The sequence below is a fragment of the Rattus norvegicus genome, chromosome 14 (genome assembly GCF_036323735.1).
Source record: "Rattus norvegicus strain BN/NHsdMcwi chromosome 14, GRCr8, whole genome shotgun sequence".
In the NCBI taxonomy this organism is placed as follows: domain Eukaryota; kingdom Metazoa; phylum Chordata; class Mammalia; order Rodentia; family Muridae; genus Rattus; species Rattus norvegicus.
The window spans coordinates 34,357,988-34,384,459 of NC_086032.1; the positions used below are offsets into that span (position 1 = coordinate 34,357,988).

The window sequence follows — 26,472 nt, forward strand, 5'->3', positions numbered from 1 at the left end:
CATGAAGATGATGGACTGTCATGGTGCGAGCTCTGCAGGAGAGCTGACAACCAGCACTGAGATCTGGGACCAAGTGTTCCAGAAAGAATAGCTGTCTGCCTGGATTAACCAGCTGAGCATTTTATGTTTTGGGCTCAGTGGGGTAATGTGTCCCATGTAGCTGGTAGACAAGCAGGGTTAGATTGTAGCACTAATACATGTGTGCAAAACCATTGCTGCTGATGGATGACCTGTGCTGTGTGGTCATTTAGGTGGAGGGGGCAGAAGCATTGGATTTAGGAGAAAGAGAGAGGAGAATACTGTCTGGTCTTTTTGATTCTCGGTATTGGAAATCAGAAGGCCCCACTCTCCAAATCCTAGATACTAACTCCCACCTCCAAACTCAGCAGAAATAGAATGGAGACGTGCTGGCACCTGCAAAGAACAGTGTGGCTGGGGAGACTAATGCCAGCCAGCAGCCGCCAAGGACCAGGCTTCCCCAGCCAAATGCAGAGCATGCCAAGCAGAGGGCTCTGGGGACCCTAAGCTGCTCCATGCCATGCACTGTCAGCCAGCATGCGAGTAAACTCCATCTGCTGACAGCCGTGGTAGGACCTGCACCGTTAGCCACACTCGCTCACACCTAAACCACAGTTGCTGTAGCTCTCTGTGCTTGGGCGGGGTCTTCATAGACTTCTTCTCTGCTAAATGTCATTTCTCAGTTCGACGGTCAAATCTATCTGCAGTCGGCAACAGGTGGGCCTTGTGGGAAGTGTTCTGGTCAGTGGTGGTGCACAGTGCAGATGGCGGTGTCCTGAGGAAGAATCTCTCTTCTCTGAGTCTCACATGTAGCAACTGACAGGTAGAGATGAGACAGTCAGGAACTGGGGAGTCAGGGTTAAACTCTGCTTAAACTTGAATGATGCCAGGCCTGCGCTGAGGGGCAGGAAAAGCAACAGCAGCCGATGAGAGAGTTGTATGGCAAGGAGAGGAAAGAGGGGAAAACTGTAACTAGGGGGAGGAGGACCAGAAGGCAGAGAGCAAGGACCCTTTGTGTAAGGACCAGGTAGCCCTGGGAGTTTTGTCTGTTCCCCAGATCTCCAAGACAGGCTAGCCAGCTCTCTGGAAGATAGTCTCCAATGTTAATCAGCCTCCACACCGGCTGCATTTCTCTTTCACCCGATAGACCCGTGTCAAGCTAGTCTCGGCTTTTTCCTCCTACGTGGAGCCAAGTTTTTAGAATGATTATTTTAGCCAAATAATGCAGACATGGTCTTGTTTGAATTAACTTTAAAAAAAATTAAAAACAATCTAAAGCAGTCTACTTGTCCAAAGTGCCAGGGCTATAAATAAATAAAGGAGGAATAAGGCGGAGTAGGGACCATGGGCTCAGCAGGTAAGAGCACTTGTTGCTCTTGCACAGAACTCAGATACACTTCCCAGCACCCCCAAGAGCCACCTGTGACTCCAGTCCCAGGGGACCCCACACTCTCTTCTGCCCATTCAGTTCTTTTGCTCCGTTAGTCCCTGCTCTGTACCAGACACGGTGCTAAAGGAACAATGAGAAGTAACAAACAGCCCCAAGACACACTCAGGCTGGCAGTGGGAAGGGTAATCCAGGAAGGCTTGCTGGAGGTGGAGACATCTTAGTATTTGAAAGGCCATGGAAAGAGTAGAGGGACTCTGCCTAAAAAGGAACATTCCAAAGATCCAGTTGTGTAGCTGCAGATACCTGAGGTTAGCTGACACATGGGACTGACCATAAAGGGTGGTGGAAGAAAGAACTGTTAGAGCCCAGCAGGAAGCAGACTCTATCGGCCTGGAATGTTGTCCTGGGGCCTGGGCTTATCAAATAGCGGTGAGAGGGAAGCAAAGCTTGGAATCCTATGAGTAAGAGACATTGCATGGAAAGCACTGTCTGTCAACGTCACCTGCCCTTCCTCACTTAAGGACAGCAGTAAGCTGCAAAGAGGGACAGCAGCAGAGGGAGCAATGGCAGCCATCCCCGCTGAAGCATGCCTTGTGCTCCACATTCCTCACAGTGGTCGTGGGCAGACAGTGTTAGTCATACCTTAAAGATGGGCAACCTGCGACTTGGAGTGATTAAGCAGCGCTCCAGGGTAAGCAGCCTTAGCTGGTCCAGCTCAAGCTGGACACGTCTAAGCCTGCACTCTTCCTCACGGTTCTCTAGACGAGTTCTTGGACTCTTCCTCCCTCCCTCACAGGCCCCTTAACCTACTTCACACACCACCTCTGCTTCCTAGTGTTTGTTTCTACCTGATCCAGAGCAGGCCCCAGACATCCTCAGCTAAGGACTCAGGAGGCTGTCACCTCATGGGCCTTCTTCTTGTTTAGATCAGACGAGCCTGGTCTTTGTGTTCCCACTCAGAGAAAACTGATCCATTCTCTGTTAGCCATGGCTGTGAGCCCAGCGTAGGACCTGAACCAGAGAGACTCCTTGGGCTGCATTAGCTGCTCTCAGTGTTGACATCGGCTGGCTCTGTAGACGGCATACCCCCACCAAGTTAATCAAACCTGACACCAAGATGTAAGCTTCTTCAGAGACACACTTCATCCTCACTCCTGCCCCTCACTCACCTCAGCTGAAGAGGCATCTACTGACTTTACATAGTGTCTGAGTCCCTGGCAGTATGGCAGGGACTGACAAGTCATGGTGACAGAGAGTCTTCAGTATATTTGCCATTACTGGACTCTTCTACTCACAGGGGTCTGCATCCAGAGACTGGGCAAAGTGTGTGTGTGTGTGTGTGTGTGTGTGTGTGTGTGTGTGTGTGTGTGTGTGTGTAAGTCCATAAATCTCCCCTAAAACTATATCAACCTATGTGTATTTCTCTAGACAATCCTGTACTTTCAAATGATTCCAAGGGGAGTCTGCAAACCTATCACAAACATCACCTAATCCCAGTGAAGCGGTAGCCTACGGTAGTCAATCGAGCTCTTCCCAGGCCCTCAGCAGAGGAACTTACACAATCCTGGTGACGCTGCTGCAAGCTCACTGTTCTCTTTTTCCTGGGACTTATGAGGTGGGAGAGTGAGGCTCCAAGGAAAGTGACTTTCCAGAGGGAATTCAGCAGCCAGCAGGGGAACTGAGGTCTCCCCAGCCATGGCTGGCAGCTCTGGCCTGGAAGCCACCGTTGCCATCACCTCCTTGGCTTGGTGCAGCATGTGTTGCTTGAACCCACAAGCTCGGGTGGCAGGGACATGCCATATTCATCACTGCCCCCAAACCTCCTTTGCATAGGTTTCACGGGAAATGAGAAACCCAGATTGCAGTCGTTCTTTTTAACCTTCCAAAAATACAGTTTGGCTGGCGTTAGCCATGTGTTTCTTGGTAGCACTTTCCAGAACAAGTGTTTTAAAGGCAATGCTCTTGAAGAAGAGGGAACTTCAACACGGTTGTTAAAAAGTTATTTACAAAAAAAAAATAGAAATTCTAAAATTTTTCTACTCCCTTCCTTGACCATGACCCTGCCCTGTTAACCTTGAGTGGGAATGTGGCCTCTGATTTGCACCAATGAGCTGGTTGAATTTGATGTTGATTACTTCACTGATTTCATTACACCTGGGATAACTGTGGGCCAGGCAAGAGGACAGGGAGGCGTCCTCCCTGCACCTGTCCAATGTAGCATGGCCCAGTGAAGCCCAGTCATGCCACACTCTGATGCTGGCCTATGGAATTCCTTCCAGGAACACCTCCCTGATTTCCCACAGGCAGTTTGTTAGCAAGAGATGCCTAATGCCTGCTTGGGAAGGCCTTTCCCTGGCCCTTATAAAGCATATAATGTACCTAGGCAAGTCCTGGAACAAGCTCTCTAGGTGTTCTAGAGGGAAATCAGCCTCACACTGAAGTCCAAGCTGTAGGAAGAGTTGCCCAGAATCAGCCAAAGGCCCATGGACTAGGTGAGTCAGCAGAGCCTCACTTAGGACCCAGGTCAGATGAGGGGCCCTGTGTCCTGTCTGCTTTTCTCCACGCTGCCTCCCTCTAAGACACCCTGGTAGCTGACTTCCCTAACTGCCCTGTGCTTGCCCCTCCTGTCACAGGTGATGGTGCTGTCCACAAGACTCCTGAAGCCACTTAACATTCCTGAGCTGCTCTTTGCAACTGACCGGCTACACCCAGACCTTGGCTTCTGACATCTAAGAGAAGATTAGACCTGTTTGAGCTGGAAATACCAATACCCATTGGTCACCGCTCCAGATATGCCTCCAAAGGCTGTGTCCCGGTTACTAATTATAGGTATGACTTAATTCTACCAGAGATCTGCATAACTGCATGGAAGGCAGTTTGTTTGGACTGCTCCCGTTCTTCAAAAGCAAAATAAAGACTTGTGTTCTCATTCTTCTTCTAAAGGTGCCAGGCTGTCATTAGCTGACCTCACCAGCCATCGCTTTCCTATACCCTTAGCCACTGTTGTGACCTTCCCGAAGCTACCTGAAAGTCCTAGCTGTAGGTAACAGTTCGTTGGCAGTGGTGGCAGACATGAGCTAGCCAAGGAAAAGTGCAGTGTACTGAGGACTCCCCGCTGGAGGAAGGCTACAGTGTCCTTGTGATTATGCAAGTGGGACAGGGATGTCACAAACAGAGCCTGAAACTTTGTTTCTCTTTGTCTCCAAAACATTTCTGAAAGTCAAGGAGAGGGTGGGGTGGGGTGGCCTGGGTAGCACTGGGCTGGTGGCCTCCATGAGTGGTAAATCACCCTATGACTGACAAAGGACTGCTTTGTTCCAGCTGGTGCAAGGATGGGGCAGCCTGCTACTGGGAACAGCAGTAGGAGGGACAAGTGGGTGCCTGGAGAGCTGTCCTGGCTACCGATGGTTTCACGCTGTCCAGAGGAAGCCCGTGTAGAAGGGGTCTCCTCCCCGGGACCTAAGTGTAACCACACCCCCTACATGGCCTTTGTGATTTCAAATTCCTACTGAAATAGAAAGCTTTCTTCTGGGAGTTTAAATTTTCTTTTAGTCAGAGCAGAAAAACCCAGATGCACCTACTGAAATTATATGAGAACTCTAGGGAGAAAGAAAGAAAGAGCTGCTTAGACGTCCAGCATGTGGCCGGGCCTCCCAACTTGAGTAATGGGTGTCTGAAACGGGACAAAGCAGAAAACCAGTTTCTAGCTTGGACTAACAGGAAGATGAAATAAAATGTAACCAAGGCATGGCTATACATTTTACTTCTCTATTAAATGCTGTCATTTTAGGGGAGAAGAAAAAAAACGACTGAACTTGGAATCATTTTCAGATGCTGCAGCTCAGTTTTAGAGACCAGATGTTCGTGCTCATGCCCAGTCGTTCTATACCTGCACCAAGTCTCTGCCGCTGCTGACTGCGAGGCGGCTCCTTTTTCAATCCCACGAATCTAAAAGTCTTATATTTGAATAAGGGGAAAATGTAAACAAATTATCTATAAGGAGAGATAAGCACTTCCTAAAATAAAGAAATTGAAAGTGTCAGTATGACTCAAAACCATATTCATCCAACCATCCATTCTCAAATTTGAGTGGGAACCCAGGAGAACATTCCAGATTCTGAGCCAGGCTCATGGCGAGCCAGCCACTACTGTGGCTCCGTGGCACTCTCAGGATGAACAGCCTCTGCTTTGCCTCAGGCCTGGGTCTCTTGTGGATTTCTTCTCCTGGTTAAGTTTCTCATCATGTGTCTACATGCAAAAGAAGTCTGAGAACATAGAACCAAACTGCTAACTAGTGGTTGCCTCTGGAAGACACATCAAGTGGGAAGTTAGGAAGGGGGCGGGTACTTTCAGCTTTTTACCCCAAGGGTCTGTTAGTGTATAGGTTTTGTGAGTTTAGTAGTTTATCTTGGCAAGTTGTTTCTTACCTAGTAAAAGCGTATTCAGAGGTGTCCACTATTACCATAATAGGATAAAGTTACTGGTTATGTTAGCGTTCTAGAATATTCTGACACAGCAGTAAGTAGGACCATAGCTGATGTCTGGGTAGCTGGGAGAAGCATGAAAAGTTTAGTTCCCCATGTCTGCAGCTGCTGGTTGGAAGAGCTGGGCCAGTGGGACAGTCAGGGGATAGAAAGCTTTGGACATCAGTGAGCTGGAGGAAGTCGGCGATAACCAGTCTGGTTTGAAGAAGACTTGAGGAAAACTTGGTTTTGGTCCCACCAGTGGCCATCAACAAGAAAGAGAACGTGGAGGACGCGGGCAGTGGAGCCTGTGCCAGTCTGGGGCACTCTCAGGTTTGTGCTCGATTTCTAGATGAGGGAAGGATTAGGAGGGTGCTAAGAAGGCCCCTGCCCATGCGCAGGAACCATGGGCCAGGGCTGTGGGGCTCTCTCTGACTTTATGTTCCAGTTGCACCTCTCAGAGCACTGTGGTTATCCAACCATGCACCAACATTTGTGAACTAGATGGTGCCGGTGCCTCCTTCCCAGAGGGCTGCCAGGGAGTCTACTAGGATGGCTGGTCCATAGCCCTAGGAAGCATGGATGCTCCTGCTGAGGGCACCAGTCAGTTACCTCACAGAGTGACAATGCATCGGCACGGCAAGGGGAGTAAGCGAAGAGTGACGTCAGAGCGAAGAGTGATGTCAGAGCGAAGAGTGACGTCAGAGCGAAGAGTGATGTCAGAGCGAAGAGTGATGTCAGAGCAAAAAGTGACAGCAGAGTGAAGAGTGACGGCAGAGGCATTTCTGCAAAGAAGAAAAATGGAGAGGAAATAAAGTCTCCTTCAGCCCAGGCCATTCAAGCAGAAGGCCAGTCAGGAACACATTTCCCAAGTCTGGTAGTTCATTTGTCTGGTCTTGGCTGACCATGATTAGATGCCAGGAGGCCATGCTACTCTGGGTGACAGTGCAAATTAAGAGTGACTATGCATCTAATACTTCGAATATGGACCAGGGTATGCTGCTCAGTGAATGGCCCCTTGTTCGCCAGCATTCTGTCACCGAGACAAAATACCTGAGAATGTCAGCTCACAGGAGGAAAACTGATCTTAGCTCACAGTCTTGGGGGTGTCAGTTCACAGGCACTTGGCTCTGACGTTTCTGTGCCCGTGAGAGACAGAACAGCATCCATGGCAGAGAATATGTAGAAGGGAAGACCTGTTTGACTCATGAGAGCCGGGAGCTTGAGGAGGATTTGGAGGAAGGAGAAAGTTCATACTTAGGATGCAGCCCAGTGACCTACTTCCTCTGAAAAGTCCAGTTCTCACTGCATCCCAGTGTTGTAGTATGGAGGGAGTCGCTCAATAGCTTAATCCATTAGTGAAATCAAGCCACTCGTGGTCCAGTTACCTCCTCCCTGGAACCCCTCCTCTGTGTGCTGCTGCATTGAAGACCAAATTCTCAACCCATGAGCCTTCGGAAGAGGTTTTGTATCTAAATATAACAATGTCTAAGAAGCATCACTACTAGTGTTGAATGTCGGAGAATGTCATTAATGCCAACCAGAAAACAGTTATGTTTTCCTCATCAGTTCTGTTATCCTCAGTTACTGTTCACCATTTTCACAGTGTCTAGGTGTCTGCCTTTTAAAGGGACCTCCTCAATATTAGATGCGTAGTCACTCTTAATTTGCACTGTCACCCAGAGTAGCATGGCCTCCTGGCATCTAATCATGGTCAGCCAAGACCAGACAAATGAACTACCAGACTTGGGAAATGTAGCCACCTGAAAGGCCCAGCTGAGGAGCTGAGCGCCAGCGCCTCACAGACCTGAGTCTATTTACCACCTAAACCTGCTGGCCAAACCAAAGCAAGCATACACAGACCACTCTCCGGCCTCGGGCCCTGCAGCTACTTTTTATATAAACAGTTGAGAGCAGGGTAAATGCTTTGTGGCAACTGAGGTCTGCTCCTTTTGGAATCCTGTCCCTGTAAACATAGAGTGCAGTCGGTGTTTGGAAGTACTCCACGCAGAGGGTCCGGCCCTACGCAGTTAGCTGTTTGTGCCAAGGCCCCTACAGTTACAGTGGCATTTCCCTAGCAAAGAATTCCATACCCTGTCCCCCAGACCACTATTGTTTCTTCTTACCCTGGTTACCAGACATGGAATCTCAACAACAAATAGTCCAATATTACAAATGTCGTCTGTTAGCTTGCCCAAGAAACATCAAAACGCTCTGTCACTGCTCTTAAAGGAACTTCTGAAAACCAGATGGTGGAGGGCACAGGCCCTGTCAGAAAGAGCGGGGGCTTTTAACAAATAACGTTAGTCCCATTCTCTTCTCCAGTTCAGGAACACATGAGGGCAATAAGAACTTGCTGAAACCGTCTTTCTTTAGACTTCCAGAGAAGTACCAGACAGCTTTCTGGGTTCTTTACTGTAAACAGGCAAGTGCTTCCCTGCTGGGCTGTTACCCTACCGGAGGTTCTGGGAGTTCTCCACAGCTGGGTGCTTGCCATCTACTCCACTAAGCAAGACCATGCGCCAACCGCCCCACTGTGGGGATCCGCCCACAGCCGCTCCCTTGCCCAGATTGATCTTTTCCCTCTTGGGATAAAAGATCGACGCTGAAATCTCTGCCCCCCTCCATGTTTTTTATAAATAAGGGGCTCTCTATAAACACAGCGATAGCCCCTAAAGCTTGGGGTTCTGGGCTGCTGGACAGGCAAACCTTCTGGAGCTGGTTGAAGGCAGTTTTACAGCTCCCCTCCCTCCCTCCCTCCCACCCCCTCTGCCACTATGCAACCAGGCCAGGCCCAGCCTAGGGCTGCAAATGGTTTTGATTTGAGGCTGGGAGGAAACTAGAGAGCCAGACATCAAGACAGACGTGGGTTGGGCTCTGAGACAGACCGGCTGGGAGGCAGCCCCTCCAACCTGGGCATCTTTATTACCGAAGGGGGCTGGAGGCCAAAGCAGCCAGCAGCCTCAGGCTAATGGTAACAGCAGATGTGGACCAGTTGCCAGGAGTCCTGGGGCCACGCAGTAACTCAACCGGTAGCAGAAGGGAGGTGGGGGAAGCTGGGTGAATGGGGCCAGGGAGGTAGGTTGGTCTGAGAAGGCCCAGAGCTACTGGGTCTGCGATGGGGGGCGGGGCATAAACTGGCATCAGTAGGGTCCAGGATTGGCTTCTTAAGAGCCCAGCCAATTCCTTCCTTCTGTGTATAGAATACTAAAGAGAGGGTGGAGTTGGTGTACAGAATGTCCTTGTTTCAAACATCTATTTCTGGCGCCCAATCAGTCAGTCAGTAAGTGAAGTAGGGTGCTGTTACTGGCTGGCCCTAAGCTAGCATAATCTCAAGGCCTTGGTTTCCTCATCTTAAAATAGCAGTGATATAGCCTCCCTCAGGAGTCTCCGAAAGATGAAGGAGGGCATGTGCAACCTGAATGTTGTAACTACTCAATAAACCCTCTCCTCCGCCGCCATAGCCCGGCCTAGAGGGAGAGGAGATTGTTTCTCAGGCCAGAGACATCCACTGGGGAGGGTAAGTAGAGAGATGCTAGTATTGAGACAGATGAGATTAATGAAACCTTGCACCAAGCCTATGCTGAGAACACAGCTGCTCCTGAATTACAAATAGTCAGTCCCACCTGAGAAGGTCAAGCTCGCCCAAGACGGCAGCCTAGATTAGACTGGGGTGGTTCCCGCCTGAGATTCCCAGAGATCACTCCCTCTGCCTTCTCCACTTCATCCCTCTGTAGCAGAAAGACCTGCCTAGGTGAAGTGAAAGGCTGAGTCTACTCAGAGGTCAGGAGATGAGAGGCAGTCATTAGTGCCAAGGGCAGGAGATGAGAGGGCCCAGGCACACCCACCAGGCTGCAGAGGCTGGACAGAGTCCTACAGAGATCCTTGTGGCTGAATGGTAGGGAAGAGGAAGCAGGGGGCAGTAAGAAATGGAAGTCTAGTTCCTCTCAGTCTTGTGCTACAAAAATCAACCCTGTCCAGAGTTTCTTGTCTTTATTGCGGAGCACGGGGTAGCCGAGGGTAAGTGAGCAAAGAACTGCTCACTTGTGCAGTGCTAACAACCACACAGGAGGAAGACAAGCTGAGTGGGTAGCCTGTCTCTGCCCTTGTACTGTCTCCATTGTCTGTAGGCACCATTTCCCACCATGCTGCCAACACACACCCTTCTCAGGGGTGAGCTTAGGTTAGCTTTGAAGAGGTTTAAAAAAGAAAGCCTCAAGTTCTACATATAACAGAGCAAAGCTCTCAGAAGGTCACTGTCAAGAGCAGTCAGATGGTCCCCTGGGAAAAAAGTGAGCTTAAATAGCCCAGCCCCTATCACCAGACTCCCAGCACACCCCACTGCTTTGCCTATGTGGCAGGATACATCTTATATATGAGGCATGATGAAGAAGTAACACTGAATATTCAAGACACTGACTTTATGTGGAAACCTAAACCCTGCTTTTCTTTATTTATGAAATCCTGTCAGCCCTCCCACACACCACCTTGCAGGGTTATCTGGAGAACTAGCCAAGAGCAGTATGAAGGGTGCCGCTCAAATGGAAGAACGATACCCTGCCCACAGAGATGGAGACTCCTGAGTTTGCAGGCAACGTCTTCCAGGCTCCAGTGGCAGCAGAAGAGAGGTCTGCCAGCTGTGGCACACGTGTGTGACAATAGCTCCATGGGAACAGCCCCTGAACAGCTCCAGACCCACAGCTCTAAGCTCTTACTATGAGAATAAAGTGTAGCTTGCGGACACAGCATGCCCCCAAAAGCTTCAGTAAGTGCGTCACGCATGAAGTGGCACTGCTTCTGTGGAGAGGCTTCATGCCCTCACAACTCTGCTGTGATGTGCAGACAGACAGACAGCTCTCTTAGGTTCACCCAGAAGACCATGAAGAAACGGAGACATACAACTCTGGAAGAGAAAGGCCAAATTACAAGTGACCATGTTTGCAGGTTGTAGACCTCACGCTATTGAATTTGCTCTGCCAGGATGTTTTGTACTGTGTAAAATGTGGACAATAAAATGTACCTCGCTGATCACATGCTGTGAGGCATAAGAGATTAGCTCCTGGAAGGCATATTCCCTGACTCAACTTGCTCAATAAACACAGGGTTCTAAAAGTCACTTCCTGGAAGACAGAAGGTAAACATTTCAATAAAGACCCAGTCAGATGTCTGCTCTTATCAAATGAGAGATTTATTGTACATAAAATAAATTAATGACAGTTTGAGCCAAAGCATAAACGGCTTCTTAAAGTGCATCTGTGTAGGGGATTTGGCAGGTAGCCTGCAGTCTGGTCACTCTTGAAGACAGCATTTTACTATCTCAGCCACCCAGCCACAACTCAGCCGGGCCCAGGAAGCAACCCAACGTCATTGCTATGGGTCGTTTACACAAACCACACCAGCATCAATTAACACTTTTTTCTGTACCTGATGCCACAGTTTAAAGAAAAAACAAAACAAAACAAAACACCAACACACGACTATACATCATCACAGTTGGGCAGCCCATGGGTGAGGTTTCCACAGCTACTCCACAAAGGTACCCATCCTGCGTCAGGAGATCCAGCACCTTGCCACAGACTGCAGCTCACAGGTGCCTGTACACTGAATATTTTGGTCTAAAATTTGACCTTTATGGGATGGGGAGAGTCCCTCTTTGTTCTTAAACCTGGATATCCTTCAAGTCGGAAAGGCATCCTATAGAGAAAGCATGTTGGAGGCACTGAGAAAAGCAAACCCCCTCCTCTTGGGAAAAAAAACAATGAAGGAGGGAGAGAAAGCCTCGTAAATGCTCACTGGTTCTCCCCACCCCAATCCACATACATGCTCTGGTGCACCTGACCATCACTTAGAAGGCAGTGAGGAACAAAAGCATGCCCCATCCCCACCTAAAGGATTGGCAGGTCAGTCCCACGTCTGTCCATCTGCCCTTACTCCCAGTGTTGCAGAATTCCAAAGGCCCCTTAGGCCCCTCTGCCTCTGCTCTTTCTGGAACCATGATCTGACATCCGCCTGCAATGGTCCCATCTAAGAAGAACCTCGGGCCCTCTGCCCAGAAGACCAAACCCCCTCCAGGAGTCGTGCCTCAGACAGATGTGACAGTCCTCACTTTGGCAGACAGAGCTTGCTTAAACCTCCTCTTCAGGTCTTGCATGTTGGGCGACTTGGGTCTGGGGATGAGCGAGGTTCTGCGCTTCTCGGGAGTGCCACTGGCCTGCTGTTTGGGGCTCACTTCTTTGCACAGGACATGGAAAGCACTGTAGACGTCGTTGTAGTTTTCACTGACAGACACTTCATAGAAGGAGCAGCCGAGCATGCTGGCCAGCTGCAGACCAAGCTGAGGGTCAACCTGCTTGACGTGCAAGAGGTCGGCTTTGTTGGCCACCACCACCACAGGCAGCCGAGTGCCCGGGTGGAGCTGCTGCACGTGCTGGTGGAGCTGGCTAATGAGTTCATAGCTCTTGTGGTCGGTGATGGAGAAAACGATGACGACGGCATCCGCCCAGCGAATGCAGCGGTTCAACTGCTCATTGCAGCTCAAGCCATTCTCGTGCACCTGAGGAAGTGGGAGAGCATGGTGAACAGTGGGCCCTGCACAGAGCTCCAGCTACCGCACATCCTCAATTCAAAAGGAGCCTTCGTCGTGATGGTGGGTTACGGGTCGTATTCTAGCCCCACGAGCTTCGGCTTTCTTAACAACATGTTGATCCAGCTGCTCCGAGGGAATAAATAACAGGGCAGCTCACCGCACTCAAGTGCGGAATGGACCTGCAGGAACTCCATGCAGAGCGACTTTGTAGTTGCACAAAATGGGAAATTAACTGGCTAGACAGTAAGTCTGGGGAAGATAGGAGCTGGAAGCATTTAAACCTGGATAACTGCCCAGTTCAGGACGGGGAAGGGAAAAAAAAATACTAGCGGAGCTCTTTTGTCTACAGAGAAACTTTCCACAACATAAAAGTGATTCCGGGTGTTGGAGACTGAACCCGAATATTTGGGTTTCAATGCCAAAGGCACATAAATAAAACCAAAGGAAGGAGACACTGCCAATTCCCAGAGTTGGTTTGGTCGTTCCCCCCCACCTCTGTTGACCCCTCCCACAGGAGGGGCTCTTTTCCTTCTCCCAGTTCCCCAAGCTAAACCAGGCCAAGGCTGACCTGCAGCCAGGTACAATTAAACTGTCAAACCACAAGTAAAGTCTAGACCTGACTCCCCACATCTCGTGTCCCTTCGACTTAAGAACAAGTGGACAATCCCACAGCCACCCGTGTCCCCATCAGCTTCTCACCTGGATGCCTGGAGTGTCCTGGACCTGAATGGCCAGGGTTTCTCCTTCTATGTGAACTTGTCTTGTGTAGAGGTTACCTATGAAGACAAAGAAAGGAGATGCAGCCTCACATTTGGTTTGGTTTTCTGTTTGTTTTTAATGTGCCACAGCTTGAACCAATGCACACAAGAAAAAGAAAAAGGTGTACTTCGCTTCTATTTAATGCACTTAATTCAGATATTGTTTAAAGGCCAAGCACAGTCTTAAGCCCCTGCTAGTAGATTTATCAGAAGTAGGTCAAAGTTTGTTGGTTTTTAGAAACTTGCTGGTCTAATTTTAAACTAAGTTTCCATGTTTAGAGTAGTTCCTTGGAGGGCAGTCTCTGACTCAGTAGATGCAGGGTTTCTGTTTTTATTTTTTCATATTATCACTCTCCAAAGATTTTGCCCGCTGGATGTAACAGTTTCATTAGCAAATATGGTTAGTAAATGCACAGTTCGCATCTGTAGCATGAAAGTGTGCCATGGTGTTGATCAGCTGTGTATCAAAGCAGAAGGCCGCCATGTCATATCTCAGGACAGCTTATATGGTTCACTTCAATTAATGCCCAAGAGGTACTTCACACAGTCTCTGTATGTAAGCAATTCGTTAAGGGGCACACTCGGAAAGGACTGAAGCCTTCCGGGGCAGTGACTATTCTCAATCATTGAGAATGAAATATGTGTCTTCTCATTGTTCAGGAGCTCTCCCCACTAGAATCATAGTTATTTTTCTTTGTTAAGGAGAGAAGTTTAGGCTTACAACTGTTCTGCTTTGGCCTTTGCTTTGAAAGGTCGCCCCTGAAAGGCAGCCAGCAGAGGGAGAGGGTGGGGGAGGAGCTCGAGGCTGGGTTTTTTGTTTGTTTGGTTTTTTTTTTTTATGACTTTTGCAGCCCCCCCCCCCTTTTTTTTTAAAGGAAAAGGCCTTGGAGTACAAAGGGTGTTTCCAACTGGGGTCCCTATAGTTAAAAACATACCACAGGGATACTTTCGGGCACTTGATAAAATGATGAATGGGCCAGGAATGGAATGAGGCCAGATGGCAGCTGGGGGTTGGGGGGGGGGGGGGCGTGCAGAATTGGAAGTGGCAGAATCCTGATGCTAAACACTGTCACTCTGAAGGAAGTGTCCTTGAAGGCACTGAGAAATGAAGGCAGCTATCCCAACAGGCTTTGTCTCGGTGCGTTTCCTCACCTGCATTTCGTTCATAGTCCCCGATGAATCGTTTAGTGAGGAACCGGACCACCAAAGCTGCAATTCAGGAAAAAAAAAAAAAAAAAAAAAGACTGATCATTAACCCCCTAAGTTAGATGGGTCTCCGCCCCACCCCCACCTGGAAAACAACTCTTCCAAAGAAAGTCACAGCCGGCCACCGAGGGAAATTCCTATCCTGTAGCTCCTTGACCCTCTGCCAGACACGAGGAGGAAGAAGCCGAGTGAATTACGGCTCTGCCAGCGGGAAGGGTCTCGTGGCCCAGCCCCCTCCTTGGGCCACACCTAAACCTTCCAGCAGGCGAACTTCTTCCTAACCTTACAGAACTCCAGGACGGGTTACAGTCACTATCTCCCCATCCCGCCCCAGATCCTGCCAGAAGCCCTAAAGTTCTACTCCGGCCCGAAAGTCTGCGGCCCGCTCAGGGCCCCAGTGACCCTCTTCCGCTGAAGCAGGGACATGAAGGGGCGGAGGATCCCGCTGCAACGCCCACCTCTCTCATCTCCAGTCCGGGCCCGGGTCGCCAGGTCCCGTCCCGTCCCGCCCCTCGGCCAAGCGGGTTCCTCGCTTGGACTCACCGGTCTTGCCCACGCCACTGGCCCCCACCACGGCGATCTTGACGAGCCGGCGGCCTGCAGCCCCCAGGCAGCAGTCGGCAGCGGTGCTGCCCGGGGCGGGGTACTCTGCGATGGTACACATGTTCTGGATGAGACGCATCGCCGCTCCGGCCGGGCTTCACCGCGCGGGGAGGGAAGTTGAGGACAGGAGACGGCTCGCGTTGCAAAGAGAGAAGGGCACCCGGTCGGACGCCGCGCGGGCAGAGACTGGAAAGAACCCCCGGGGAGAAAGCGACTAGACGAAGGGCTCAGCAGTTCCAATTCGCGGCTGGGCTGGCAGCGGCCCGGGCGCGGATTTTCTCTGGCCCAGGCCCCGCCTCCATTCCATCAGCCAATCCCCGGCCGCCCCGCTCCACGCCCCGCCCACGGCCTGCACAAAGAGGCGGCGCCCCCACGAGGGCCCAAAGCGAGTGCGGAGCCCCGTGAGATCCACGGAAAACAGGGCGGCTGGCGCGAGGGTGGCAACGTGCTGGACCCATCCGGCTCCCGCTGCGCTAGCACGCGGCCGCACCGGTGGCTGTGGGGCCACGGGGTCTCAGATCCGCGTGGGGGATCTGTCCGTGTCTGCTGGGTCTCAGGTCCGCGTGGGGGGAATCTGTCCTTGCCTTCGTGGGAGACTTGTCCTGTCTGCGGGGTCTCAGATCCGCGGTGGTCTCAGATTCACCCATCCTTGTCTGCCCACCTCGCTGCTGGGCCTCCATAGGTCAGTCCGGAGGCATTCTCCTTATTTGGTCCCAGGTCCCCTAACTTCTCTGACCACTGCCAACATCCGACTGGCTTCTCCATCTCTGACCCAAGGAACCTGCCGGAGAATCCCACAGGTCCCTGACTTATTTGACCCTGTCCTGTGCTCCTGCGCTGGAGACACCATTGCACTGGCTTGGCCACATACAAAGTATTTTCCTGCATTATACAATTTTCCCATCACTATATTCATAAACAAAGAGATAGCCCTCCCTGGCCTAAAATGTGGCATTTGTCTTGGGGGCAAAATACCCATTTTGCTCTAGTTCTTGCCAATAGTGCCAGTCCACAAGAAAGCACAAACGTGGAAAGCAAGTGCTGCATCCTTAGAGGCGAAGCCAAGCCAAACCAAATCGTCCCTAGAACAAGCGTGCATCTCTAATTCAGTCATGCCTCCTCCCAGAGCTGTGAAAGGTAAGAAAAGCAGTCAGTGCAGCGTGGATTGGATTCACAGCGAGGCAGAGGGGCCCCACGTTTAGTCTAGTCATAAGGCAAGAGTTAGTTAAATATGGCTTGATGCCAAGGAAGATGAGGGGTCTAGCCCTCATAAAATACCTAGTATCCCGGTGTTCTCATCAGAGAACCCCACAGTCAACTGCTGGCCAGATCCCAACTTCAGCAACCTACTTTATCGCCACTGCCACGCCCTTACAACCTTCAAGGCCATTTATCTTGGTGCCTAATACAGCAAAGCCAGTGACATTTTGTACACCCTCATTAAAGGTAGAAAGGTTAAAAGAAGCTAATTCCAGTTTCTACACACAGCTTCTTGTTTGATCACCTCCCGCTCTGGACTTTATTCACCAGGTATTAGAAGAGAATTAACCATCCTACCCAGGGCAAACGTGACAAACTCTGTATCTATTAACAGTTTGAAGGGGTGAAGAAATGGGAGAGGAACTAGGAAGATCGTGGCGACTGGCCTTGTTAAGTCTTCTAGGATGAAGAACGGAATCAGTGAGGCAAACGGGCTGACCAATAGCCGTAGTAAAAGGCTGCCTTCTAGGGAGAACTCTGGAATGAAGCAAGGTCAGCCGTCTGAGTCAGGGACAAAGGGCATGTCCAATTTGCATCATGTCTTTCTGTGTGGTTTAAATCAAACTTGAGTTTTGCCAGTCTATAAAATCAAACTTAGCAAAGCTATAATTAAGGTACCGTGCACCTTCAGCCCCCGGCCCTCTAGCCTGCAATTCTATAGTGTTTACATGGGAAATAATTACGTAGTCTACAGTATTTGTTCGGCTGCTTTTTGTACACACAGACGTGATAAAAGTTCTCAAAGGGAATTTTGCTTTGAATCATTTCAGCTTCGCGTGTTTGCGTTTCATTACCACAGGATGAACCAGACCGGTGATTTTTTTCTGTCTGCATCATGAAGGCTGAATTTAGTATACTTACTTTAAGTCAAAGTGAACTGGCTGTACTTAAAACACAGACAGAGGTGGAGGAGGGGGAGGGGGAGAGACAGAGAGGTGGGGGGAGGGAAATGAGAAAAGGAATGGGTGTTGGTTACTTAAAACCATCTACCCAGCAGCCCCCACCTGCATCTGGTTAGCCTGCAGATCACCTCTTGGAAACCCAAATTTGTAGGGAAAAGAGAGACCAAATTAGTAGGGGGGAGGAGGGAAGAGGTTGGATCAGAGAAGGAGACATGATAATCTGCTTTATTCCAGACTGTAGGAAAGGAATTTCAGTTTTTACATCTAAATTTATCAAGAACCATGTAATCCCTTCACTCGGAAGCCTGAAGCAGGATGACTCTGCAATATTACTCCATGACTGACTACCAGACAGATGCTGTCGTTACCTCTAGGAGCCATTCCCCCTGCGGCTCCATAAATTACCACAAACTATTCACAGTCCTTGTCCAGACAATGGCACAGTTCTTCCCCGGACTCTCTCCTGCTGAAAGAAGGCAGTCGGATGACAGCCAAGTCAGGTACCATGGAAGTTCTGGCTGGCCATCCAGTGTGGCTTCTTCATTCGCACGTCTGCATTTCAATCAGAAAGGTGGGAAGAGCTGGGCGTAGCTCGATGACTTCCCGGAAGAGAACACTCTGAAGACAGGAAATAGGACCCCATCTCTTAAAGCTTGTGTATGGAGTCTGACAAGGCTCTCTCATGTGCTAATGGCCCAGCGCACAGAACTCACACAGACCCAAAAGGGAAGACAAGGCACACTAGAATCCGAGACCATCTTTTCTTTAAAAATGAGAGAACAGAGTTCCGCACACCAAAGCCCACAGGCCCATAGTGGGCAGAACCACAAATCGGCAGGTGATCGTCGATACTTAAAACCAATCGAATGAGGGCCGTGGAGATGGCTCGGTTGGTAAAGTGCTTTGTGAATGAGAAGGAGACCCGAGTTCAATCCCCAACAAACAAAAGATAAACCCAGGCACCATGGCACACAGCTTCAATCCAGGCCTCGAGAGATGAAGACGGGGAGTGGGGAGTGGGTGTGGGTGTTAGGGTTGGGGGGGCTCCATCTTGGGACTTGTTGGCCAAATAGTCTAAGAGAATTAGCTGCTGTTCAGTGAGATATTATGTCTAAAACTAAATGAGATAGAGAATGATTGAGGGAGACGCCCAACATAGATTTCTGACTGCCATGAGGTTGCTCAAACGTGTGCATTCGCTCACTTACATGCACCCGAGAGTAAGCACATACACCTGCAGATACATATATGCATCTGCACATAAATACACACATGCATATATGCATCTGTACATAAGTACATACATATATGCATCTGCACATAAATACACACATGCATATATGCATCTGTACATAAATACACACATGCATATATGCATCTGTACATAAATACATATGCACATGCATCTGCACATAAATACTCACATACATATATGTATCTTTACATAAATACTCACATACATATATGCATCTGCACATAAACACATGGCATACACAAATAGCCTGATGAAAGTCTGTTGCCAAGTGACGCACACACACTCTTTCCCCCTCTCCTCCTGCCATTTCTATTTCTTAAATAAAGATAAGAGGATGGGAGATTAAAATATGAGGGGCGGGGGATAGGGTAAGGACCGAAATATTTTTGCTAAGTTGTGATTTTGCCTCAGCATCTGGAGTTTCTACCCCTCTCTTGGATCTTTAAAGTCAATCTTTGACCTGAGAGATTTCAGAGATAATTCGGAGTCTGGCAATCCTCAGGATCCCCGAATGTGAGTTTAGTGAATATGCATTTAGCGTCTGGGCTGTGAGTCTAGCAGGCTGTGTTGGAGCCTGGGCTTACGTGGGCGAACACAGTCACATTTAGTATGAGAAGCTGAGTTGTGGCCAAGCAATTTCAATACAAGGTGAGAAAATGACTTGACAAAAGAAACCCGGGCGTTACAGGGGCACACAATAAAACCAAAGACCTAGACTAGGAATAGCAGGGCTGGAGGGTTGCCCAGCTTTGTATTGGATACCAGCTCACATGTGTGTGTACATGTGTGTGTACGGATGTGGCCAGGGGAGGGGAGGGGGGTTAGGGAACAAGCATTTGCCCCTAGGCAGAGCAAGCCAGGAAATATCTGTGGGTGGTGAAATAAAAGAACCAGAAGATAAGACAAAGGGCTTGCTCCCGCTGAGGAGGACGAATCAGATCAGAGATGACAGAGAACAGCACAGGAGAACTCCAAGGACTCCTCCCCATACTGATCAGCAAGAGACACTGAGGTGCTCCCGGTCTTCCATTCAAAGTCCATAGCGGTCAGAGGAATGCTGCTTTCCCCGCATCGCCAAGGGCTGCTCCCAGACTGGTGTGTGTCGGAGTACACGGGCCATGGCCAGGAGGTGCGTTTTTGTTAATACTTATTTTGAGGCTTATTTCAACTCCCACCATCTATGCGGACCCAAAAAAATAGAGATATATTTGGCTATCATAAGTGAAATATGATTTAATGAATTTTGAGAGAGAGAGAGAGAAAGGGGGAGGGAGAGAGAGAGCGCACCCCGTTTTCAATGTTAGGGGAAGGGCTGCAGTCAAACATTCAGGGCCTGAACCTACAATTTCCTTTCTCTCTTTCTCTCTCTCTCTCTCCCCTCCCCATCCCTCTTTATTGTAAACCTAAATCTAGGGAAGAGATGGAGGTGAACACAGTCAAAGTACAAGTCATATGTGAATGAAAATGCTTTCATGAGGCCCATCACTGCATACAATAGAGTATAGCCGATAGATAGATAGATAGATAGATAGATAGATAGATAGATAGATAGATAGATAATAAACTGAAAAGGAAAGCCATCACAAAGGAACCCAGTCCATTCTCTCTTATTAGGGGATAAAAGGATGTTAGAGGGTGTAAGTCCCACTCCTGCCTGTGGTTTGGGGTCCCCAATCCTTTGTAAAATGCCTCCTCTACGACATTCCAACTGAACCTTAAGTCCTAACTCCCCCACACACACACCCGCCCCCGGCATCCACGTCCGTTACACTGACTTGGTGCCTTCCTGCCTGTAGCCTCCTCCTAGAAAGACAGGCTTTGGCATGCTCACCAACTTTCCGAATGTCTGGACAGTCTTGCCTTTCATTTCCACATTGTTTGCGAAATCCTGCGACCCAGTAGCGGTGGCTCCCGGTGACACGCCATCCTGAAGAGTCAGCAAGTGTGGTCGGTCATGTCTCCAGCACCAGGACTGGGGCAGCACGATTCTCAGTCAGAGTTCATATATTCAAATGTTCTACTAAGGTGAACAGCCCTTGGATTAAGGTGGTCAGAAAGTTTCTCCTGCCACTTTGGAGCTTCTGAGAGATGTTTAAACAAGCAAATAGGGACAGGACAGACACAGTGAAGCAGGGCACAGGGATTTTACCCAGTGATAATCCACCAGGTTTGTGCAGGTGCACACAGGCCCGTGCACCACACTGGAGAACTATGCTGGCACATGGGGAGGTATCAATGGGGACTTTCCCCTTTAAGACCCCAGCCTTCCTTTTGATTTAATCACAACTGAAAGACAGCCAGATTCCCTAGAGTGAAAAAAAAAATACCAATTAGGGACAAAGGCAAACGGGGATCTCAATTAAAGACAACGGGACTCGCCCTACATGCATGCACAAGCATACACATGTGCACTCCTTCCAGAAATCTGTAACTTAAAAAAAAAAGAGTCTGAAATTCTAAACGGAAGGACTGGCCTGGAAGAGGCTCTTCCCTCTGCTCATACCTTTGCTGGTTTCTATGGCAGCAGAATGAGCTGCGTTTTCCTCTTTAAATAGTATTCTACGACTTCAGTCTCTGAATGCACTGTCAGATTTTTTTGTCTCTCTTCTGGGAGATTTCCTCTTCCTCTTCAATATGATGCTTGAATGAAAGGTAGAAGTAGCCCTTTTCACTTAGGCATCTGAAATTTGTCTTCTGCTCTACCAATAATTTCTGCTACCATAGCCCAAGACTTTTACCCCCACCTCTACTCCCACCCCTACCCTGCCCCACCCCCACCCCTGCTCCCACTGCTACCCACGCCACCCACGCCCCTACCCCTAACCCCAGGAACAGAGAACACCCATTTGACAAGCAGTCTGATGATAACAGTTGAGAATCAACTCAAGCTTTAAAGGTTACTTGGGACAGTGAGTTCCTGCTGTGCTTTCCCGGGGAGTAGGAGGAGTTCCAAGTCTGTGGGAGTATTCAGTACTGGGAACTGACGGGCCCACTAACATTAACAGGGCCATTTTTAGGAGTTCCTTTAGTGAATTGAAAAGGGCGATAACGAGGCACACAGAAAGTGACAATGCCCTTTAGACCCTTTCCGTCCCTTCTCTGGCAGGAAGGGTCCTCTGAGCATGTCCATCCACCCTTGTCTTGATAACACATCATTTATTTAGAAGATTACAAAACAAAAAGGAATGAGTGTCGGCCTTGGGTCCCCGGGAACAAGAGCTTCACTGACACCTGACAGGATTTTATGATCAGAATACACTCACCCCGGAAGAACGATACAGACAATTGAAGTGATTGTTTATCCTGTTGGCCTCAAATTCCTAAATGGATTGGATATACCTAATATTTGCCCTCCTCCTGCTTCTGGGAGCTACAAAACCTCCTAAGGACATGTTAGGCTTCCTCGTTGTCTTTGCATAGAAACCAATGACTTTTCTTTCATCAGACCCTCAGCTCCTAAGCAAGAGCATGCTAAAAAATGGAATGGAAGCCTTTGTACCTGCCTGTGAACCCGGGAAATAGCAAGCCTGCACCCCATTTCTCACTTCTTCTGCAGGATGAACTAGTAAGCCATGTGGGGGCCCCAAGGCATTGACTCTTCCTGCATTATCAAGATTGTAAGATTATAGGACCCATCCAACTCTTCCGATCCCTCACTCGACCCTCTACTCTCGCAGGTACAATGAAGTCAGAGTACGAGCTCACATCCAAACTCACAGGAGGAGTTACCTAGTTGGTGAGGATGCAAATGGAGACATGACAAGCTTAAGATTCAGTCACCCCAAGGAAACATGTCCCTTGACCTCGTCCGAGAACATTTCAGCTTTTCACCAGGACGTCCTCGTTACCGATGCCTGTTTCTCCTGATTGCAAAAGAAAATGGCTAGCAGACGGGAGGGGTGAGATGGGGTGGGTTTTTAGGAAATGTACAAATGACTCATGGGCTCGATTTAACAAGGGCCCTGGCTTCTATATAAAGAAATAACTTAGCTCCACGGTAGAAGCTGTGAGCAGCAGAACGGAGCTGAGAGAAGAACCGTACATTCCAAGGAGTAGAGGGGTTGGAATGCTGGGCTGTCTCTGCCGGGAATTTTGTGCGAAGCTTTATTCTTGCTAATTCACCGGGAATGCAAAGCCATCTACCCTAGATTTGAAGTGTTACACGGTAGGAAAACTCCAGGGTTGTCCAAGCTGATTCTCAGCTGACCCCTAAGGCAAGCAAAAGCCAAACTTTTATTTTTTTTTTTAATGTCGGTGTAACCCCATGTGCTAAACTGCAGGATGTATTTGTAGCTCGACAGTAAATAAGTTACGGCTGACTTGGCATCCCAGCGATGTATCTAATATCTAGTGAGAACGTTGTATAAGAGAGACTGACAACATATATGTTTAATCTTGTATTTTCATGACGAGGGTGAAACAGAGAGCAACTCCTCAGGCCTGCGTTGTCCTTTTTGTCCATGGTCGAGAGGGAATTACTTATAACTTGTCAAATTATCTCCCGGATTCCTCATTAGGAGGAATTAGGAGGCTCAGATAAGGAGACAGAAGGACAGCTCGTGCGAAAGCCGTTCTTGTGTTCATTGGCTGGGGCTGCCGTGCAGCCAAGAGTCAAGACATTCCTCTGTTCTCTGTCCCCAAGTGAAAGATGGGAAGATTGCTATTGCATTGGACTGCCACGCGGGCCTTTTGTGAGTTTAGGATTGGCTTCTTGTAGATGCAGCATATGCCAGCCCGAGAACACTAGGGAGAACAATGTGCACATTGCTGCTCAGATGGGCCCTGGAAGTTTCTCAACAGCTTATCCCGCACAGGGACCCTCAGCAGCTTCTCTCTCACGTAACAAGACAGCGTGAACCCAAAGTAGCCTCTTTCCACGGCACGCCTTACCTCCCTGAATCCTTTGTTCAGTTCCATGCTCCGAACCGCTTAGATTCATGGTCCAAGCTTGTTGTCTCTCTGGCCTTCAGCACCTGCAGTTCCAGGACACCCCATACATTCCCCAATTCCTTAGCCACTGAAGTCTCTTACGTGAAATGGCCTGTCATTTGCATGTAGCCGGAATGTACCTTCTCACAGACTTTCAGCCATCTCTAGATTGCATGTGATCCCTAAAAGAATATCAATACAGTGTAAGTAGTTACTTACCTGTATTATTATTTAGGTAATAGTGACCCAAAAAAGGTCTGGATATTTTTAGTTAGAGGCATTTTTTTTTCCTGAGTATTTTCAAGCCTTGGTTACTTGAACCCTCAGCTGTGGAGGATTTTGCCGTGTATGTACCACTTTCTATTTGTTTGTGTATTGTAGGCTCTCAGCTCTAGAATGTAAGCTCTGTGAATTCACTGCTCTATCCCCCAAACCCAGGGACATGCTGGCCACAGAGCCCATGCTATCGAATAATGGCTATGTTTATGGGCAGGTGGGCAGATGGACCCGTACCTTCTTAGCATACTAAGGAAAAGAGACGTCAGATAGAGTCTGAGGAAGTTAGACTCATAGGAATAGCTGACAGGCACGGGAGTGGAGGATGAGAGAGACCTGTAGAGACTGGCTCTGAGGTGAGTCAGGTCCCCAGCCGCTCTAGTCCCTTACTCAGCCTTGGCTCACTCTACCTTCCTTCCAGAAGGAGGAAGAGGGTGGTTTGAAGTCTGTAGAGATTGTAGAAGATTTGGAGAATCCTGACAGTGGTCAGCTTGGGTCTCAGGGAGGGAGTCAAGGTTATTGGTGCAGAATGGGAGACTAAAGAAGGGATTGGCTGGGCAGTTGGAGAGGCAGGCAGCACCTGCTAGTAATACAACAACAACAACAAAACCAAGATAGTGGAAAGCAGCAGACAGTGAGAGCCCAGTGTGTGTGGTTTTCCACAAAGAAGCCAGGAACAAGGGCGTCCCAGACAGCCAGGCGGTGAGTTGGCCTAGGATGTAAGTGAGTGGCTGATACAGAATTAAAATAAGTTGTGAATCAAGAATACCCATGTGGACCACACACACCCAAAGATCCACAGCAGTAACTAGTGCTCTCCCGGAGGCCAGGCACGGTAGACCTGCAGACGAGCATCTCGTACAGAGGGAGGCCGGGAATGGACTTCCCTGCTAGTCTGCAAACTCTGGGGACAGAGAGGACACGGGGCTTTTCACATCTGTATTCCCCACTGCAGCAGCTGCCTGACACACACGAGACCCTCACTAAACAGTGGCAGATGAAAAGTAGTGTTCACGTCCTTGCTTTCTCTTCCGTACTTTCTCCTGGGTTCCTTGTCCTGAGTCCTTACAGGACCTACCTGTCTCTACCCACAATAGTAACTCACCGGCTGACCGCGGGCCATGTGCCAGCCCCCATCCATGGCCTCCAGGCATATTGACTCATGACACTGTCACACAACCCACACGACAGGTCAGTGTTGATTAGATGTTCTTCCTGCTAACAGATCTAGGCCACAAGAGTTAGGCGGTCCACTCAAGGTGACACAGCTGGGACACAGGAAGGCAGCAGCTTCTGAATGCAGACAGTTTGGCTCCAGAGACTCAGAACTCAGAACTTGTGGCCCACCTCTCAATAGACGCTACTGTGTAGCCTCCCAGGGTAAAGGGCCCTTTATCCTCAGTCTTTATCTCCCCTTTTATCTTTTCTTCAGCTCGGGATAGGGGAGGCATGTGTCTGAATGGAATGTGTGAAATGCAAGGGGAAAGATAGGTTAGCGAAAGGGCAGGCGACTCGTGTGTGTGTGTGTGTGTGTGTGTGTGTGTGTGTGTGTCTGTTTCTATGTATGTGCATATGTCTATGTGTGTCTATGTATATGTGTGTGTGTCTGTGTGTTTCTGTGTCTATGTGTTTATGTGTCTGTGTGCCTGAGTATATCTCTGTGTGTCTATGTGTGTGTGTGTGTGTGTCTGTTTCTATGTATGTGCATATGTCTATGTGTGTCTATGTATATGTGTGTGTGTCTGTGTGTTTCTGTGTCTATGTGTTTATGTGTCTGTGTGCCTGAGTATATCTCTGGGTGTCTATGTGTGTGTGTGTGTGTGTGTGTGTGTGTGTGTGTGTGTGTGTGTCTGTTTCTATGTATGTGCATATGTCTATGTGTGTCTATGTATATGTGTGTGTCTGTGTGTTTCTGTGTCTATGTGTTTATGTGTCTGTGTGTGCCTGAGTATATCTCTGTGTGTCTATATGTGTGTGTGTGTCTGTTTCTATTTATGTGCATATGTCTATGTGTGTCTATGTATATGTGTGTGTGTTTCTGTGTCTATGTGTTTATGTGTCTATGTGTGCCTGAGTATATCTCTGTGTGTCTATATGTGTGTGTGTGTGTGTCTGTGTGTCTGTGTGTGCGTGTCTGTATGTGTTTCTCTATTTGTGACTGTGACTGTGTATATGTGTGTTCTGTGTGTCTGAGTATGTGTGTGTGTGTCTGTGTGTTTCTGTATATGTGTGTCTATATGCATCTGAGTATGTCTGTGTGTCTGAGTATGCCTGAGTATGTCTGTGTGTCTGAGTATACCTGAGTATGTCTGTGTGTCTGTGTGTGTATGTGCATGTGTATGTGTATCTACATATGTCTGTATGTCTATGTCTGTGTGTGTCTGTATATATGCATATGTCTGTGTGTATCTGTGTTCGTGCATGTATGTGTGTGTGCATGTGTATGTGTGTAGCACAGGACGCAGCTATTTTTTAAAAAGGACTTCTCATGTGTATCCTTCTTGAGCCACGTGGACCTGAAACAGAGTGTTGAGCCATATTGTTATTTCTGCTTGTCAAGGCTCACGGTATACATGCTTTAGCACAGGCTAGAGCTGGGGAGATGGAGCATTCAATAGAGGACTTGCCTGCAAACAGGAAGCTCTATCTAGAAAATCTGCAAGTTCCAAGCCAGTGGAGGACCCTGCCTCGAACAAGATGGACAGTGGTTCTGAGGAACAGCATTGATGTTGACCTTTCACCTCCACACACATATGTAAACATACATCCAAACACACACACACACACACACACACACACACACACACTTTAAGACAGGTTTCATAA

The 26,472-nt window shown here is 48.9% G+C and overlaps 2 protein-coding genes across 3 annotated transcripts in view; one reads left to right on the forward strand and one right to left on the reverse strand.

Moving 5' to 3' along the window:
- The window catches only part of Scfd2 (sec1 family domain containing 2), a 332,032-nt gene extending 320,596 nt beyond the window's left edge, over nt 1-11,436 (forward strand). The window contains exons 9-10 of one of the 2 annotated variants that reach the window (XR_010057401.1): nt 4,042-4,237; nt 5,199-11,436. Coding sequence is in view for 1 of the 2 variants with exons in the window: in NM_001017499.1 (NP_001017499.1) it covers nt 4,042-4,134 (93 nt within the window). In the remaining variant the exon portion in view is untranslated. Of the gene's footprint in view, nt 1-4,041; nt 4,351-5,198 lie in introns of those variants that run through there. The other variant, NM_001017499.1, reaches the window with a different exon arrangement.
- Rasl11b (RAS-like family 11 member B) lies at nt 11,042-15,263 on the reverse strand. Its single transcript, NM_001002830.2, has 4 exons — nt 14,965-15,263; nt 14,368-14,424; nt 13,157-13,233; nt 11,042-12,424 (listed from the first exon to the last, which is right to left on the reverse strand). Exons 1-4 carry the CDS (start codon nt 15,101-15,103, stop codon nt 11,954-11,956), a joined length of 744 nt encoding a protein of 247 aa, NP_001002830.1. The 5' UTR covers nt 15,104-15,263; the 3' UTR covers nt 11,042-11,953.
- Nucleotides 15,264-26,472: the final 11,209 nt, after the last annotated feature.